At 43.4% G+C, this 17,368-nt stretch overlaps 1 protein-coding gene across 1 annotated transcript in view; it reads right to left on the reverse strand.

The window, feature by feature from the left end:
• LOC138505078 (mucin-5B-like) overlaps positions 1-17,368 on the reverse strand; it is a 2,064,041-nt gene that overhangs the window by 1,723,079 nt on the left and 323,594 nt on the right. The window contains exon 12 of the mRNA XM_069625397.1: positions 4,575-4,701. Coding sequence (XP_069481498.1) covers positions 4,575-4,701 — 127 coding nt within the window. The remainder of the gene's footprint in view (positions 1-4,574; positions 4,702-17,368) is intronic.

Below are 17,368 nucleotides of genomic sequence, written 5' to 3' on the forward strand. Positions count from 1 at the left end.
TCTTAGATATTCTGGAGGGTCTTTGCCTGTCAGTCTGTAATATTCTGCCATAGTTAATATGGAGATAGTTTGCTTGGTGATGGCCACTACCAATTTGTGACTTCAATAGCCCACGAATAACTGGTCATTCTGCCACAGTTTTGCCAATCTGGAGATGTAAAAGCTCAGTGCACGTCTAGGATCGAGTCTGTGAAGACGTTCTTCCTCTTTTCCCGGATGTGGTGGAGGATAAAAAGATGGTAATGTTATCTTCTGAGTAAGGTGAAACTCAAAAACAATTTTGGGAAGGAAAGTAGGCTTCACTTTTTGTACCACTCTGTCTTTATAAAAAGACAATATGAGGAGGCTTGCAGGATAAAGCCTGTAGCTCACTCACCCTTCAGGCTGATGTAATTGCCACTAACAATACAGTTTTAAGAGTTAGAAGTCTTAATAGACAAGAATGTAGGGGCTCAAAAGGAGCTCCCATTAAGTAGTTTAACACCAAGTTGAGATCCCATAGTAGGACTTGGAACGGGGTCGGAGGGTAACCATTAGTTAAACCCTCTAAGAAGTGAACTACTAGAGGCATATTAAAGTAGAAGACTTCCTCTGAAGTGCGCTTAAAAATAGAAAGCGCTGCCAAGTATCCCTTGATGGCACCAATCTGGAGTCCCAGATTTGCCAGATGTAATAGAAAGGATAACACCATTGGTGTATTACATGGGAAAGGGTCAACATTCTTATCTCTGCATCAGCGGCAGAACTTATTCAAGAGGCAGCGGTGTAAAAATTTGGTTGCTGGCCTTCTGGCTGAAAGCAAAACCTCCATTACATCGTCCGCGATGTCCTAATCCTTGTATCTCAGTCTCTCAAAAACTATGCGAGAAAGGCTCAGAGTCCTATTATCTGGAAGGAGAACCCGACTCTCCTCTCATGAGAGAATGTCTTCTCTTTGTGGAAGACGAATCAGAGGGCAAATGGACATGTCCAGAAGATCCGGGTATCACGTCATCCTGGCCCAGTCCGGCGCAATTAGGATCATGGATTTCTTGAACCTTTTCAACCTCCTGATTATGTGAGAAATCACTAGAACCGGAGGAAACGCTTACAGGAGTGGAAATTCCCAGTCCACCATGAACACGTCTCCCAGAGCTCCTCTTGGGGGAAATTACCTTGAGCAGTACAGTTCGCACTTCCTGTTGGCACTGGTTGGGAACAGATCCACTTCAGGGGTTCCGAAAGAGCAAAGATCTCTTGAAGGACTTCCTGAGCTAGTTCCTACTCGTGGGAGACTGTGTTCTGCCTGCTCAGAGCATCTGCCATCGTGTTCTTCTCTCCGGCTAGGTGAACTGCTGACAGAGAGACTCCTTCATGTATTTCCCAAAACCAGAGCGGCATTGCCTCTCTGCACAGTGGTAGTGGCCCTACACCTCCTATTCTGTTGAAGTAGTACATCACCACTGTGTTGTCTGTCATCATCAGGACATTCTTTCCCTGTACAGATTGCAGGAAGGCCTTCAGCTCTAGTTTGATTGCCCTCAGCTCTAAAAGGTTGACATGTCGTTTGGACTCTTAAAGAGACCAATGACCGAAGATGATCAAATCGTTGGTATGGGCTCTCCACCCCACGAGTCAGACTTCCGTCACTACTGATATCTTCGGCCATGGTTGCCAAAAAGATTCTCCTTTCAGAATGTTCTCCTGACAGGCCCACCACTGAAGATCCAGTAAGACTCTGGGATTTGTAGAAGATCCGACATCCTTCATGAGAACTGTGACCCCTGGGTCCTGGGAGCCCACTGGAGAGATCTCATTCTCAGGCGTGCCTCTGGCCCCAAAAACCAAAAAAATTCAGGATGCCATGAGACCTAGCAACCTCAGAAAATCGAAGGCCGGTAGATGTTGGGCATTCTGGAATTTCCCCACCATCTGCAGAATGTCTTAAGCCATGGAGTGACATGTGTAGCTGAGATGTTCCAAGGCCTGTTTCTGGGGAACTGGCCCTGATCAGCCAATCATCCAGGTAGGGGTAGACATGAATCCCCCCTCTCCTGAGACTCACTGCCAAAACCGCCATTAGCTTGGTGAAAACCCCCGGGCGGAGGTCAGCCCAAATGGCAGAACGCGAAACTGATAATGAGAACCGTCAACAGTGAACCTTAGGTACTGTCTGTGCTTGTGATGGATTGGCACATGAAAGTAAGCATCCTGGAGGTCCAATGATACCATCCAATCCTGAAGTTGGAGGGCCTGAAGAATCTGAAAAAGGATTACCATCTTGAACGTATCCTTCCTGAGGCACTTGTCTCTTAAATCAAAGATGTGTCTCAATCCTCCGTCCTTCTTGGGGATTAGAAAATATGGGGACCAACCTTAGTTCCTCTCTGCTACAGGTACTGGTTCTATCGCACCTTTCTCTAGCAGGGTTAATATCTCCTGCATAAGGAGCAGATCTGGAACTTTCAAAGAGTTGTTGGCGGGTGGATGACTCTGAAGTTTTTGCAGGAAAGGTAGGCAGTAACCTTGGGCAATTGTATCCAATGCCCAAGCATCTCAAGCAATAGCCTGCCATTCTGCCAGATGCTGTGACAACCTGCCTCCTTCTGCAGTCTTGTGTTCGAAGACCTCAGAGAGGTTTTGGAGCAGCTGATGCAGTGGCTGAAGGTCAGGCAGCCGTAGCGGTTGCGGTCTTAGTACTTCTCCCCCGTCCACCAAGGGGGAATATTTTATGTCCTCTTTGAGCTGGCTGTCCTCTGCCTCTTCTGACTGCGGAATAATAGCGAAAAGACCTACCCCTCCGGGCGCACCTGTGGGGCAGTTTGGAGTTTGCCTTATTGCAGCTCCAAGGGATTTGGCTGCCGCCTTGTAAGTTTGCAGCTTCTTGAAACTCTCATCAGCTTTATTTCCAAATAAATGCGTGCCGTCAAAGGGCATGTTAAGAAGTCTGGATTGTATGTCTGAGGCAAATTCTAACTTTCGCAAACCAAGCAAGTTTTCAGATCACTATACTAGCCACCATGGCTCTGCTGACGCTGTCAACAGAATCAAGAAAAGTCTGGACGGATTCGCACATAGTATCTTTCCCATCCTTGACAATCTTAAGGAAACCGTCTCGTTCCTCCCCCTCGAGGATATGGTCAGCTGCTAAAAAAATGCACTCCCAAAGGGTGTGTGTAAATCTCGCTAGTGTGCATGTAGCATTGGCAGATTTTTTAAAGCCATACAGGCGGCCGAGAAAACCTTCTTGGCCATGACGATTGTGTCGAAGGGAGTGACACATGTGGCGGCGAGGAGTTTGACACTTGAAGCGTTGATGGCTTCTCCATCGGTATCGGCGCGGACACCATCGAAGACACACTTTTCCGACCTGTAATAGAGGTTTCCTTCGACGTCAATGACGTCAGTTTTTTAGACTTTGAGGAGACTGTCTCTCGACTCGAGGGATGAGATCGCTCTCAAGGAGATTCAGCAGCTGGGTCCGAAGACGCACGGCTCGTGTGCTTCTGAGGTCTTTTGACTGAAGCATCGCCTCTGGGTGTTGTCGAGGGGGGCAAGGCCGCGTTCTCAAACACCTTTAGCATATAGAGTCTAAACTCCTCCCACTGAGCTGGGGTAGTAGACTTGGATGGACAAAAGACCCGTTCAGGTCAACTGGACAGTGAGTTGGACGGCGACCTATGGTGCCTCTTTTTTCCATGCCTCGAAGTCGAGGAGTGATGCAAACCACTTCTCAAACAGGAACTTTTAGACCTCTTACAACAAGGAGAAGTTGCTCTCGACTCATCTGATGTTTTAAGTTTAGATGGAATAGAGGGGGATTTATGAGGCTTACCTGTCGCTTGCTTCACTCTACACTCTCTCAAAGCTTTGGCCGTCATCGACCGGCAGTCCTCGCACTCCAAACACGGATGATTCAACCCTAAACACCACAGGCAGATCCTGTGCGGGTCAGCCACAGACATCTTTGCACCGCAGTCATAGCACTTCTTGAAGCCGATCGAGGAGTGGATGACGCCGATGACAAAGCCATATTGTGTCAAAAACTCGAAGTGATGAAGATTAATTTTCAAAGAAAACTCAAGGAAGTTCTGTCAGGAACTGGGCATTATGTAACTGAAGCTGTGAAGCGCGGAAAAACAAAACTGTGGCCAACGGGTGCTGCGCGCGCTACATGTACCTGCAGTGACGTCAACGTCAAAACAGAGACCTCCAAGGGACATCAACTCAACCAGGCATCGACGCACAGTGCCCTCTGCTTGAAAAAAAAATTCTGAGGCAGCAAGCTGGATATTGGAAACATCAAAGATAAGGAATACGTGGGAGGACACAATCCATTCGAAATTACCTTCAAGCCCACAGCCCATTCATGTCCTTCCCCTACACCACTAGAGGAGTCATTGAACAATGACATGTACACAAGCAGAGGATTTCATATGTGTAATTCTTTCAGTCTTGTCATTCCCTGAGCGAGTGTCGACTGTATTTACTATGTTGATGGGATGGCGCGAGATTCTCCTCCCCCTCCTCCTACCCCTTACACTGTCCCCTGTAAAGACCACAGCCTGGCCCACAGGACCACCCTTTTCACTTACTGCATTCTGCAGGCTCCCATCCACTCAAGAAGACTCCGCTGATGGTGCAGCTCCTTACGTAGGATGCTAAGGCAGTACAGAGGCAGACTTGTCTATCCGCACATGCGCAGGTGTCATACATACATCTCTAGGAAAGAGAAGAATAAGGCGGTTATCACTTCTGATTGACATGACTTCCATGCACACCAATTCCCCTCCCAATGTTAAGCTGGACATGAAGATTTGGTTCCCATCATGCTTTGTTTTTGTAGTGAAGATTTTCTCCACTAAAATGAGTTTACATAATCAACACAGATTAGAACAGACATATTGCTAACATCCAAAAGTAAAGCACAACAAATGGACGAGCCGTCAAGCTAAGCCATTAAGAGAAGGTGGTTTCTACGTAGCATGTGGAATAGGTGCACTCAGAGGCCCCTCCTGATTTGGAGTGGATGGGAGTTCCACACATGGGGACACATATTGGAGAAGGTATGACTTCTCCATTAAACCTCCCACCGGCTAAACATGGCATGAAGCTATAAGGAGCTCACCTTGCATTGTACAGTGGTCTGAATGGAGAGGTGGTTCTGAAAAAACAGGATGCATGCCCTAGAGGGATTCACAGGTAATCAAGGCCATACTGAAGTAGGTTTGAAACCTCAGTGGTAGCCAGTGCTGAGTTAGGCACGAAGGAGTCAGTGTGTTATCCCAAGTGTTCAATTGAACAGTCATCACTGTTCCACTTCCTTTTCATAACTCAAAGCTAGGAACCATGAGAAGTTCTAGGAGGATGTGGTAACAATTGACAAAGAATTCACAGTTGTTAGGGAGAATTCTCATCTATGGCTATTTTACGTCACCTAGTGAGTCCCCCAGCAGCTTTGCTGGACTTCTGGAGTTTATTTTTTTCCACTTGGTAAGAGTGAGAGCTTTTCCACCACTCTTACCTGTGTTTTGCTATGTGTTTCTATCTGTTTTTTGATTGTGGACTCTGAAGTACACCACTTCAGTAGCCCCCTTCTTTTTGTGTGTCACACAGCACCTTCAGTACCGTGGCACAGAGTTGTCTTTGAGGCTTCCCTCGACTCCATTTCTGAGGCGACTACCGTCCCCCAGAAAAGGGTAAAGTTACCATTAACTTTACTTAGTCAATCTACCACAGATCCAGTACACCCCATCTTCCATGGAGTACTGGAAAGGGTTAATTCGTATCCCTTTTTAGCTGTACCTCCTAGAGCATTGTTTCGCTCTTTTAACATTTAGACTTGACTGGTGGCAGTGGTATCTACCCTAACTTTTCTACCGCGATTATATTAGATAAATGTGGTACTGTTCTTGGCTATTATATTAGCGTCAAACATAAACCTGCTTGACCAAATCGTCTTTCTTTTGGCCCCGGTTGGGTTTATTCACCATTTCTTTTTGTTAAAGTCCTTGTGTTTTACTTTCCGCAACAAACTAGGTTCGCCTTCTTTGTTCACTGTCTTTTGGCGGGCTTCTGCTCAGAATCCCTCCTCAAGGCGCCTGGGTGTCTAGGTGGGCTGAATGTGAGGGATGGGTGCAGTCTCCCCCTGTACAGGGTATCCTAGGAAACCCAAGTCACACTTTGTCATGATTGGACAGGGTAGTTGCTGGGTGATTGACAGCCAGGCTGTGTGAATGGGGGTTTTCCGCATAAAAGGCAGGTCTCTTGGGCTAGAAGTCAGAGAGTCGCCACTGGAACTACAAGGAACTGAAGAGAAGCGGAGAGAACGACGGCTGCTGCAACTACCCCTGCTGCAGTCCTGAGCTATCTCCCCTTCAACGACTCAGAGAAGATCCAGTCCGGAGTCTTCTTCTCTTGAGCTTGGTGGGGATAACCAGCTCATCTTCTACAGCCAGAGGATCCTCTTCCTTGGTCGAAATCATTGCACGCTGCTGTAGTGGTCCGGATAGCCAACTGAAGAGCCTCTCCTGTTTTTAAGGAGCGCACCTTTTATTCCTTGTCGCTGCTTCCGGCTTCATCCCTGTGTGTTGCAGACCCCCTTCAGACGTCCTCCTTCACAACGAAGCTCCAGGAATTGTGGGTCTGAGGGAAACCAACAGGAACAACTGCCAGGGCACCAGCTGCACCATTGGAACAAGGTACTGTGTTCTGCTGAGGAAACTGGGTGAATCCCTTTTTCTTCATTTCCAAGGCTTGCCCTTGTCTTCCCTCCTTCTTATAACTTTTGCTTCCGAACAATGACAATATCGATCTACTCTTGGATATGTTGAATCGTGAACTGTCTGTGTGATCTTCGGCAACAGGTCCCCGCGTCTTTCGATCCTAGCTCCGGCCCTTTGACTTTTGAACTCCTGTCTCCGAGTGTTTCTCGATTCTGTCTGCCTAACCAAAATATTGCCTGTGATTTTTGCCTCCAAATCCCTCTGGGTATCTCAGGTGCTAACTGTGTTTCTGCCCCGGTAGCATTTCATGTCACGGATATGCGTTTATTTAGTAGACCGAACTGTCAAAAAGTGATCGCAATTGTGTTCGCGGTAACGTGTTTTGTGCCTAACACCTGTTCATTCAAACACAGGGTACTCACCTTGAGACTTACTGTACAAAGTGAATTGGTTAGTTGTAGTATATCTAACGTGTGGTTTTTATTGAAGTTTAATAGAAGTGTTGTGTTTATAACGAATGGTTTAAAAATAAATGTACTTATATTTTTCTACCTGAAACCTTGAGTCAGTGTTTGCTTGAGTCACAGTAATTGTGGTCCCTTTGTGTAATCTCTGCTACTGCTCATATACTCTTGAGATAAGCATGGTTGCTCCGCCATTGCTACCACTCTGACATAGAAGTACAGGCTTGTACCAAAGGTAAAACTTGTATTGCCACCTGTAGTCTTAATTGTGTGTAGTGGTCCCTAAGGGCACTACACAGGATTCTGCCTAACAACAGTAAATAAAAGCCTGATCTCAGTATCCAGGAAACATTCTGCTCAAAACGCGCATATCCCTTTTATGTGCTTTTTACTGCTACTGCTTGTTGCATCATTTGAATTAAGAGGTCCCATCCCTTTTCATTAAACGTAACAGCACCTTTTTAGTAGCTGGCGAGCAGGCACACGGATTCCTAGACTGCCTTAGTTGTTTGATGGCAGAAATGGTTTGTGAATAAAGTATCTTGATGCTTCTCTTGTAGTATTATATAAATTAGGTAATTTAGAGAAATTTGGAAAAATCACATATAGGAATCTTGAATATAAACAGAATATTTATTCTATCATACAAAGTAAATGGGCTCACAAGCATAGGAGCTGTACCCTATCAAACATCCAACCGAAAAACACTGACTTTGAAAGCCGCACCCAGAACACATCTACATCTTCCAGTCTGCAGTGTGAACGTCAGTCAGCAGGCGCACAGGAGCGCTCACCAACTGAAGCACTGGTAGGGAGCACCTGTTAGGTGTACCACACGTTCAACCTCTCACCCTCACACTGCAACCACCAGAGAGAACGGTCAGTCTCCACCGGTTAGTGATAACTGACTCAAGGACAGTCTAACCAAAATCCCACATCCCCTTATGCCCATACCCTAGTGCAAATTTCGGCTTGGCAGTTTTACCAAAGGGCTCAGAGGTTAAGGATTCTAGCCAGTTCTGCGCAGGCTCATGTAAGAACCTTTGTTATTAAACATTTGTCAATTTTAGAATTTTGAATAACCTCACACTCTCATAAAAGTTCCAATTCTACTACCAGTCCCTCCGATTTGTTAATAATTGTCCCTTCCTTTCCTATTTAAATCAGCATTAATCACCCATCAACCTCAATTACATTTCTGCATGGATTTGAAACATCAAGCTTATCAAACCTGGCTTCCATAGAGTGAATTCCAATATACGAAGTTAAGACTTATTAAAAGTCTGTTCAGCTATTTTGCAGGGCCTGAGGTTTGCTGTTCTTATTTTAACCCACAACTACGGTTTTAGTTGTATTATCGAATCTTGGCTGATCAGTGACTCTTTACATGTTTTCGAAGGACTATTTACAAACAGGTGCACCATTTCCCAAATTGATTAAGAAAAAATATCAGATGGTGGTGGTGTAAATGTTATGCATTCAATGCAACTACCAAACAACTTTGGGCCACACTCCTCTTTTGAATGTACTTCTCTTCTTTATCAAATCTTCACTTAAAACACTATGTTCATATCTGTTGCCTTTCATCCCCTGTGGAAGGATGTGCAATTCCTAGTTGAAATCATGGATTTTCCTAATGAAGCTTATCACAAGTGCTTTCATTTGCTATGTCCAGGGTATTTTGATTCCTACTTGTGAAGCTGAAAGCTCTTTGGCACATCTTCTTGCTATTCATGATCTACTGCTAAAATGCTTTGTTCCGAACATTCACAAAGGGTGATATTCTTGATCTAATTATCTGTCCTGCTGAGATCTTTATTTCCCCTGCTAATCCATTTGCAATGTTCTGGTCTGAACATTCTATAATTAGCTTTTCATCATCACAAACACATTATTTCTAAAAGTCCACCAAAATCCTAAACCCCAATCACTAAGTGAACTCTACATCTTCCGGCTGCAGATGTTCTTACACTTACTCTTCTGCATATGAAGCTTGAATCAGAGTCTGCTGTATTTATTGAGATCAAATGTATTGCTGACAAATAGGCATGCATCCTGATAAAGCAATGTCCTTTCCCAACTATGCTCCATTACTTCATGCAGCCAATCCCCAATCGGATGAAAAAGTCTGATAGAAAATGGCAGAAACTCTCTCTATCTCAAATTTATATTCCCTGAAAATGACACGACTTTAATTTGAAAAAGCCCTTGGTTGGAAAAAGAATATTTCTATTTTACTCAAATTGCCACTGCAAGAAGAACATCTAAATCTCTTCTCTCTTTTACTAAAATGATACATTTATTGCTTATTTTTTATTTTTTTATTTATTAAGTGTGCTTCAGTAAAACCCTTTCACACATTTCATCGCAATACATTTCATGCCAATAGAAAAGGAAATAAAACAAGTGTAAACACTGAAATACGTATGTCTCAATTCATTAAAATGTCTTCCAAATCAGAGTCATAAAAATCCATATACATAGGATTAATAGTAATATACAGTTGACAATCAATGGCTCGTCTTTACAATTCATTTACAGCCGAAGCTGTAAACTACCTGATTAGATTGAACCCTTCCTTCAAAAGGTATAGGTTAGTTTATAGATCCCTCTATCAAAGCCTCAACCTTGCACCAGATATCCCTTAAAGGGGAAGTTTGTGCAGACATTTTATTGTCCCAATCGATCAGGCATGTGTTCTTGAGCATACATCGATAGATTGTAAAAAAATGTCCAGTGCATCATACCCTAATTTTTCTCACATTTACATATGCAAAACTGACAGGTTCGGTACTGCCATCTTGTGATTAACTTAGCCGTGGATCCGTTGCCCTATGTTCAAGTGTCCTCACAGCAGTCCTTCAGATTATCCGCCTCTTTTCACAAAGCCAATGCGCGCCTCATGTCAACGTCCTCTGTGCGCAATCCATTGACGTGTCTCCATGGAAATGTCAAGACGCCTCTAATCTTGACAATTATAAAGAAACCCTTTCTGATCAGACAACATTGTAGTTTCTTTTTCCTTTGTGTCAGTAAGTTTAATTCTGAGCCTCCACTTCTTTTTTTGCTCTGTTCAACTATCTACCAAGTATGATGTACTGAGAACAGGTACTTAGACTACCTAAAATGAATGAGATAAGTAATCATTTGCTTAAAAACATTTTTTATATTATGTACAAATGTCTTTAGCAAACCATATTAAAATTCTATATTTAAATGGGTAATTTTCTACATGTATCAATGTGAAATTTCTAATCTTGTGCCTATTATTCTTGTCTTTGCACTATGGTTTTTTGTAACGTGGCTGTTTATACTCTTATTTATTTTAATCTGAACCCTCATTTCATCACTGTATACAATCGTTGATTTCTTTATTTTTCTCATTGTTGATTTTATACTTCTTCAATATTCGGCTACTATGGCAATTCAGCCCTATCTGTACGAGCCCGAATATTCAGAGGAGGAAATGGTTGAAAGAGAAAGAAGCTGAAATCATGGGGAATCAGATGAAAGGTCGTGACAACCAATCACAGGAGGCGTATCCTAGTTGCATGGAAGACGTTTTTCCACCTGGTGTATCTGTCATTGTTGTGAGATTATGCCAACTTTGGTGGAGAACTGCTAGTGCAGAGAAAACTCTGTCTCCTTGCCCTAGATAGCTGAAGAAGGCACACCACCACTATGCGTTACCCAGCTGCATGACTTCAAGGTAGCCTGTCTTGCAAGACCTGTATTACGGATGATGATGGCCCTTATGCACAATCTTCGAGCAGCAGCTTGCCCACGTAAGGCCGGGAGGATAGCTCAGGGGCAACGTGTGTGTCTTGGAAGCAAGACAACAGATAGCAACACAGGTTTGAATCCCAGGCGCTGGTCTCTGGTATTAAGTGCATTATAAAAGAACAATTATAATAAAAAAATAATTATTATAACCCAAGGAATGAGTATGTTTCCTCTTTATACGTTGTATGTTTGACAACCGAGACTGCTAAAAATGTTTTTTGTCCTCCTACATCATTATAAGTTTGATGTATCACTGATGAAAGAATTTTTCTGGTATTTGAAAAAAGTTCTCGTTCTAATCTCAAGCCAAAGCATTCATCATTACATTTAACAAAGACACACTTATGTTTCTTTTACTTTAAAGTTAAAAACAACATTTTCCTATGTTCAAAACTGTTTTTGCTGGAATGGGCATTCACATTTCTAATTCATTCCAACTTGGAAACAAAAGTACTGTCTTTACTTTGCTTGAAAAAGGTACTCCATTTAAGCATAACAATTCTTTATATTTTAGAAGGCAGTGCAAACAAATTAAATGCAATTATTGGACTCATTCAAGTAAACTATTTCTGTATCTGTTACACATATGGTACAGGCTCATGGCCTATCAAGCATTTACATGGTCGATTCATGGAAGACTGGGATTCCGTGTTCGATGAGTAATAGCTGCATGTGTGGTTCGAGCCATTCGTTTCGAAATTCCCCAATGACTCCGGACAATAAAAGGGATTTATACAGACAGCACCTCAACCACAGTAGTACATACAAAGTGTAGTTTGTCAATTCCATCAATCTTACCAAACTAAATAAAATAAATGAGGTCATATGAAAAGTTATTGGAACCAAATTGTAAGTCACCAACACGTCCAAAATCTAATATTTATAAATGTATGCCATACCAAGAAGATCATAAAAGATCGGTGTCCTTAACAGGTTTCCTGGTGCCCGCCTAGAATCAGCAAAGGTCCTGCTTGCTAAAGCAAATGGGACCTTTGGAATAACGTTGGTGGGTCTAACAAGGAGCTCTGGAAATAGGGAATTGGCTGGCAAGAAGGGGCATCGGTCTTCCCAAACCCAAGATTCCCAAAAGCATGCACACACTGAGTGTCTTGTAAAACAATAAAGCCTACTGCCCCAAACCTTTTATCCACAGAAATCATTTACTCTGCCAATGCTTCTTACATGCAAACACAGTATATCCCTACTCAGCTTATGCACCTGTGACTGTGCTGGTGGGAATTAAGAATCTGCCAACTACCATGTACACCTGAAAGGGTTATTTCATATGGGGACCACTAGCCACATGGCCACCCCAGACCGGTGTCTCCAGACTCCCTTTGGAAGACCCTGTCCATGCAATCAACATGTGTATGTGTACTTAGGCTATGTTCCCGGCCTATTATGCTCCCCTCATCCACATCCATCCCTCTCCGGTATCAATGGTAGCTCTCACCTATGATTGTGTGCTTGCACAGGGGCTGCACAGGTGGAAACTAACAAGGTACCGAATACTGTGTACACCTCAAAGACTTCTTTCACATGGTGACCATTGGCCACATGGCCACTTCATACCTGGGGTCTCCAGTCTCCCCTTTGAAGACCCTGTCCATACAATCAACATATGTATGTGTCCTTTGACTATGTTCCGGGCCTATTACGCTCCCCTCATCTATATCCATCCCCCCTTCGTTATCAATGGCAGTTTGCACTTGTGACCGTGTGCTTGCAAGGGGCTGGGTGGATGGGAATGAACAAGGTGCTAAATAACATGTACATCTCCAAGGGCTCTTTTGCATGGGAACCATTGGCCACATGGTCACGCGAGACATGTTGCCTTCAGACTCCCATTTGAAGGCCCCGTCCCTATAAACATATGTATGTGTCCTCTGGCTATGTTCTGGGCCTATTGCATTCGCCTAATCCACATCTATCCCTCTCCTTTCACATGGGGACCATTGGCCACATGACCACCCAAGGCCTGGTGTCTCCAAGCTCCTCTTTGAAGACCCCGTCCTAACAATCAACATATGTATGTGTCCTCTGGCTATGTTGCAGGCCTATTGCACTCACCTCATCCACATCTACCCCCCTCCGCTATCAATGGTAGTTCGCACCTGTGACCGTGGGCTCACAAGGGGGCTGGCTGGGTGGAAACGAACACGTCAAACATTCACATACACACACACTTTTCTAACAGTTTATAAACACCTTGAAAGTCAGCAAGAAAACATCTATGGAATCTACAACTGATATCGTCCTCCATCTACTTTTTACCTTAGTTGCTGAATTACCTCATCTTTTTTCCCAAGTAATGGTTAGTCAACTATTGGTTTCTCAAGTGTCACTGTTTCAGCTCAGTACTTTCTATTGCTTTTTATTCAATGCACATCGTATTTTGATTTTAATGTATCTCAAAAACATCACCATTATCAACCTTTCTATTTATTTTTATCTCTGGAATTACCACATCACATGACAGTGAATTGTTTGGAAATTTAATATTTTGCAGTCTATGTTTTAAATGCATGTTTTCTTTAGGTGGCCCAAAAGTTGTTCAATGTACCAGTAATACTTTTCTTGTTGTGGTAAACCAATGAGATTTTACTAATTTGATCTGCATAATGGTTAGACCAGGCTACAGGGAATTCTTCAAAGTCTAAACATTTTTTCACTATCAAAGCTATGTGATGGCTGATTTACTCACTGTGATACTTTATTAACTGTAATTGTTATTTATATTTTTTTAACAGCTATCCTGTACAATCAAACAATGCATTCATGTATCGTGTATGGCTTTCCCAATATCAGCCATCTCAAAACTCCTGGTCAGGGATGCATGTTTTCCCAAAGGATATGACGTTTATCAAAAGATGGTTGTTGAACTGTGGATTTCCAGTGTCCGAGATTGAAAGCAAAGCCACAGATGTCTTGGAGGACGTGAGGGGCAATCGATTCCGCGTCTGCAGCATGCACTTCTCGGAAGATATTTACCAACCATCAAAGTACACTAAAAAGCATCGCCCCAGACTCCTTTGCAAATTACTTCCCAATGCAGTTCCAACTGAATTTCAGCACACGCTGAATCAGGTGAGTAGTGGACGTTTAAATATTTAAGTTTGTTCATATGTACGCAAATTGGTGTGCATACTTATGTCGTCTAAATGATCACACAATCTATTGATATAGTACAGTCAAAGGTAACATAATGAAAGGTCTGGAGGAATATTTGTATCTATGTTTTATTACACAATTTTCCATTGCTATACAATGTACAGTAGTTTTAAAATGTTTCACTTTAGACTACTTTGTGTATCCTTACTTTAGGGATACACAAATCGTTCAGTGCAATGGGAGTCTTTCTAAAAACTTTAACCTCGTCCTCTGAAAATTGGCTATTTTGATAAATGTGTTTTACGTAGATCACACTGATGGAAGTACAGTCCATTACCACGGAGGAAACAACAGACACGTCAAATATTCAAATGGTGAGGCAAAGCGACATGTAGGTAAACTTATTTTAGAGTGTATGAAATAGTCTAAATTTGTATAATAATGAATGTTTTCTATTGAACACTGTTATGAATATATACATTGAAAAAAGGACTGGGATTCAACTTGGACAACTATTCCAGAATCAACATCAACCTCACTCCCCTTTCACATCATCTTTTTATACTATTCCTTCAGATGCGACTACACTATACATTTATATGGTCAAGTTCAACTTTAAACATATTGATTATTGTTATTAGCTATTGATATAAACTGGCACGTGTGATTGTATCACAATATCTTTTTTTTTTGTAGGATGATCTCACACCAATTCATTGTGACATCTCAGAAGCTCAGCAGGTACAATTTCAAATATTGTGCCTCATTACGAGTCCGGCGGTAACCGTAGCGGTAAAACTGCCTGGTTACCGCCGGACTCGTATTACCATTCCCCCTCCGTGACTCCCGGAATTACCAGGGCATTACAGCCCCGTGTCCTGGGAGTCACGGAGGCAGAATGGTGTTAATCCCCATTCCCATTGAGTCCCAAAGGACTCAATGGGAATGGGGAAGTGGAAACACCGGCACCATCTCGTGATGGTGCTGGTGTTTCCAAGTCTGCTTGCAGGCGGGAGGTGTTCAACCCGCCAGGTCAGGAAGATCACCTCCCGCCTGCAGGACTCTGGATCGGGCAGTCCGGAATTAACGGGTTTACCGCCACTGTTAATTCCGGACCGCCCAACCCGTAATGAGGCCCAAAGTTTTTTAAAACGTTACATCTACACAGTGTTCGACGTTATCTTATTAAAAATGTATGTTTTATAAATGTTTTCACTCAAAAATATATTCAAATGATTTACGAAATCTGTTTTCTTTTTTGTTTCTTTTTAAACTTTCTTTAATGGAATTTTCGAACAAAACAAACAGTTAGGCCATGCACCGGCCGTTTCGAGCGCCCCCATCTCAACCAACATAACATCATTTTCTGTAAAACTTCTTTCTCTTCGTGAGAATAGACTGGATTTTTACAGCATAGTCAGCTTTGCGTGATTCCTGGGTCTTCAGCGGTATGTGGCGGAGTGGAACTCACGCTCCGTGCTGGGGACGGCTGCTGTGGGTCCAAGTCGTCAGTAGTTGAAATCAGATAGGCTATATACGGGTCCCAAATGTCTGGAGGGCGCGTGTGGAGCGGTAACGTCTTGATAAGTACATGCTAACACAAATATGAAACACCAAACTAACACGATTACAACTATCCAAACCAAGCCAGTAGAAATAGAATTAATAAAACTAAAAACTAAAGTATTCTAAATGGTCCCGGTCAAAAATGGTGGATTAGCGGTCATGTGGTAATGATTATTACGTGACCGCGACCTAAAACAAAACTAAATACGGAAGCAAACTCTATAGCTCGTAGGTTATCAAGCCACCCGATCCCGCATCTGAAAGGATCACTTAGAAAACGTGCAGGTAAGCACAGCAAGCATTCCTTTCTTCATTTGTACAAACTTACTAGAGTAAAAGCTAATTTAAATGTATAATGCGAACTATATGAGGAACGAAAGAAAAAAACAGAGAACCTCCAAAGCTCAAAGCCTTCCATTCTACTTCCCTCCCTCAGTTTACCAACTTGAAAATTAAAGAGAAAGTGAGAGCAAGAAACGTTTCTTAAGGCAAATCTCTCACATGACCAAAATAACCAAAATAATTGCTAAAGAGTGCTTCATAAAAAGTGAGTGCCTAGCCCAATATAAATTTTCTATATTAATTTTCTACATTTATACTAATTATTATGTATTAGTACCCGGCGAGAGTCAAGCAGAATGCAACACGCATTCTGATTGGCTCTCGGCGGGTCCTTACCCGGCCAAGAATCCTTCGATTCTCGGCCGGGATTCCAGCCGCCTTGTCCTCGGCGGGGGGCGTGGCAGTCCCTCAGCCAATGAGGAGGCTGGAAGCGGGGCCATCCCCGCTTCGAGCCTCCCCGTGGATGAGAGGCTGCCTTCGCCCCCCGACGGGGACTCGGGTAAGGCTTTTTTTTTTAAACTCCCTTTTCTCCCTCCTCCCCCCTACTCCCACTTACCTGCTTGTTCCTGCTTCCCCGGCGAGGGGCGAGGGAAGCCTCCAGCCGTGTGGAGGCTCGGAGCGGGGCCATCCCCGCTCCGCGCCTCCACCCGGCTGGAGGCTTCCCTCGTCCCTCGCCGGGGACACAGGTACGTTTTTTTTTTCTTTTTTTTTTTCCTTCCCTCCCAACCCCACTTACCTTCTGCTTCTTTTTTTTTCTTTTGTGAGCAGACATGCTGGGAACACTTGTGTTCCCAGCGTGTCCGCTCCCGATGGGCGCCATGGAAAGGGAAGACGGACTCCGTTTTCCCTTTCCATGGCGGCGGCCATTTTCTTGGTCGTTGCTTTTTTTTTTTGTACCGAAACGCTGCAGCGTTTCGGGACAGAAAGAAAATGCTTTTAGTGCCCCGGTCACGCACATAATGCGGGCCGGGGTACTAACAGCAATATAACCCTCGCGGCGGGGGCATTACCAACTCAGGTAATGCCCAGGGCCTTCGAATAACTATGGGCCCTGGGGCCTTACCTGAGTCGCTAATGCCCCACCGCTCGGGTTATATTGCTTTATTGTTACATCCTATATCCATAAACATGCTATGCATATTGCCACTGTATAAAAACAAGGCACATTGGTTTTGGCTAAAGCTTTCAGGTAGAAATCTGTGCAGGTGCACACAATAAATTAGAAGGCATAAAAGTGAAACTGTAAATGTTTTACTTTCAGATAAATGTTGATGAATTATAAGCTGGAAATAGGCTTCTTTTCCCTCCAGAAGCTCAGTGAAACATGTGTCGAGGGTATATGACTGTTTATTTATTTGAAAACAAAACAAAAAAATTAAAAACCCTGGACAAATCAGT

This window comes from Ambystoma mexicanum, chromosome 11 (assembly GCF_040938575.1).
Source record: "Ambystoma mexicanum isolate Mex_15411 chromosome 11, UKY_AmexF1_1, whole genome shotgun sequence".
NCBI lineage: Eukaryota > Metazoa > Chordata > Amphibia > Caudata > Ambystomatidae > Ambystoma > Ambystoma mexicanum.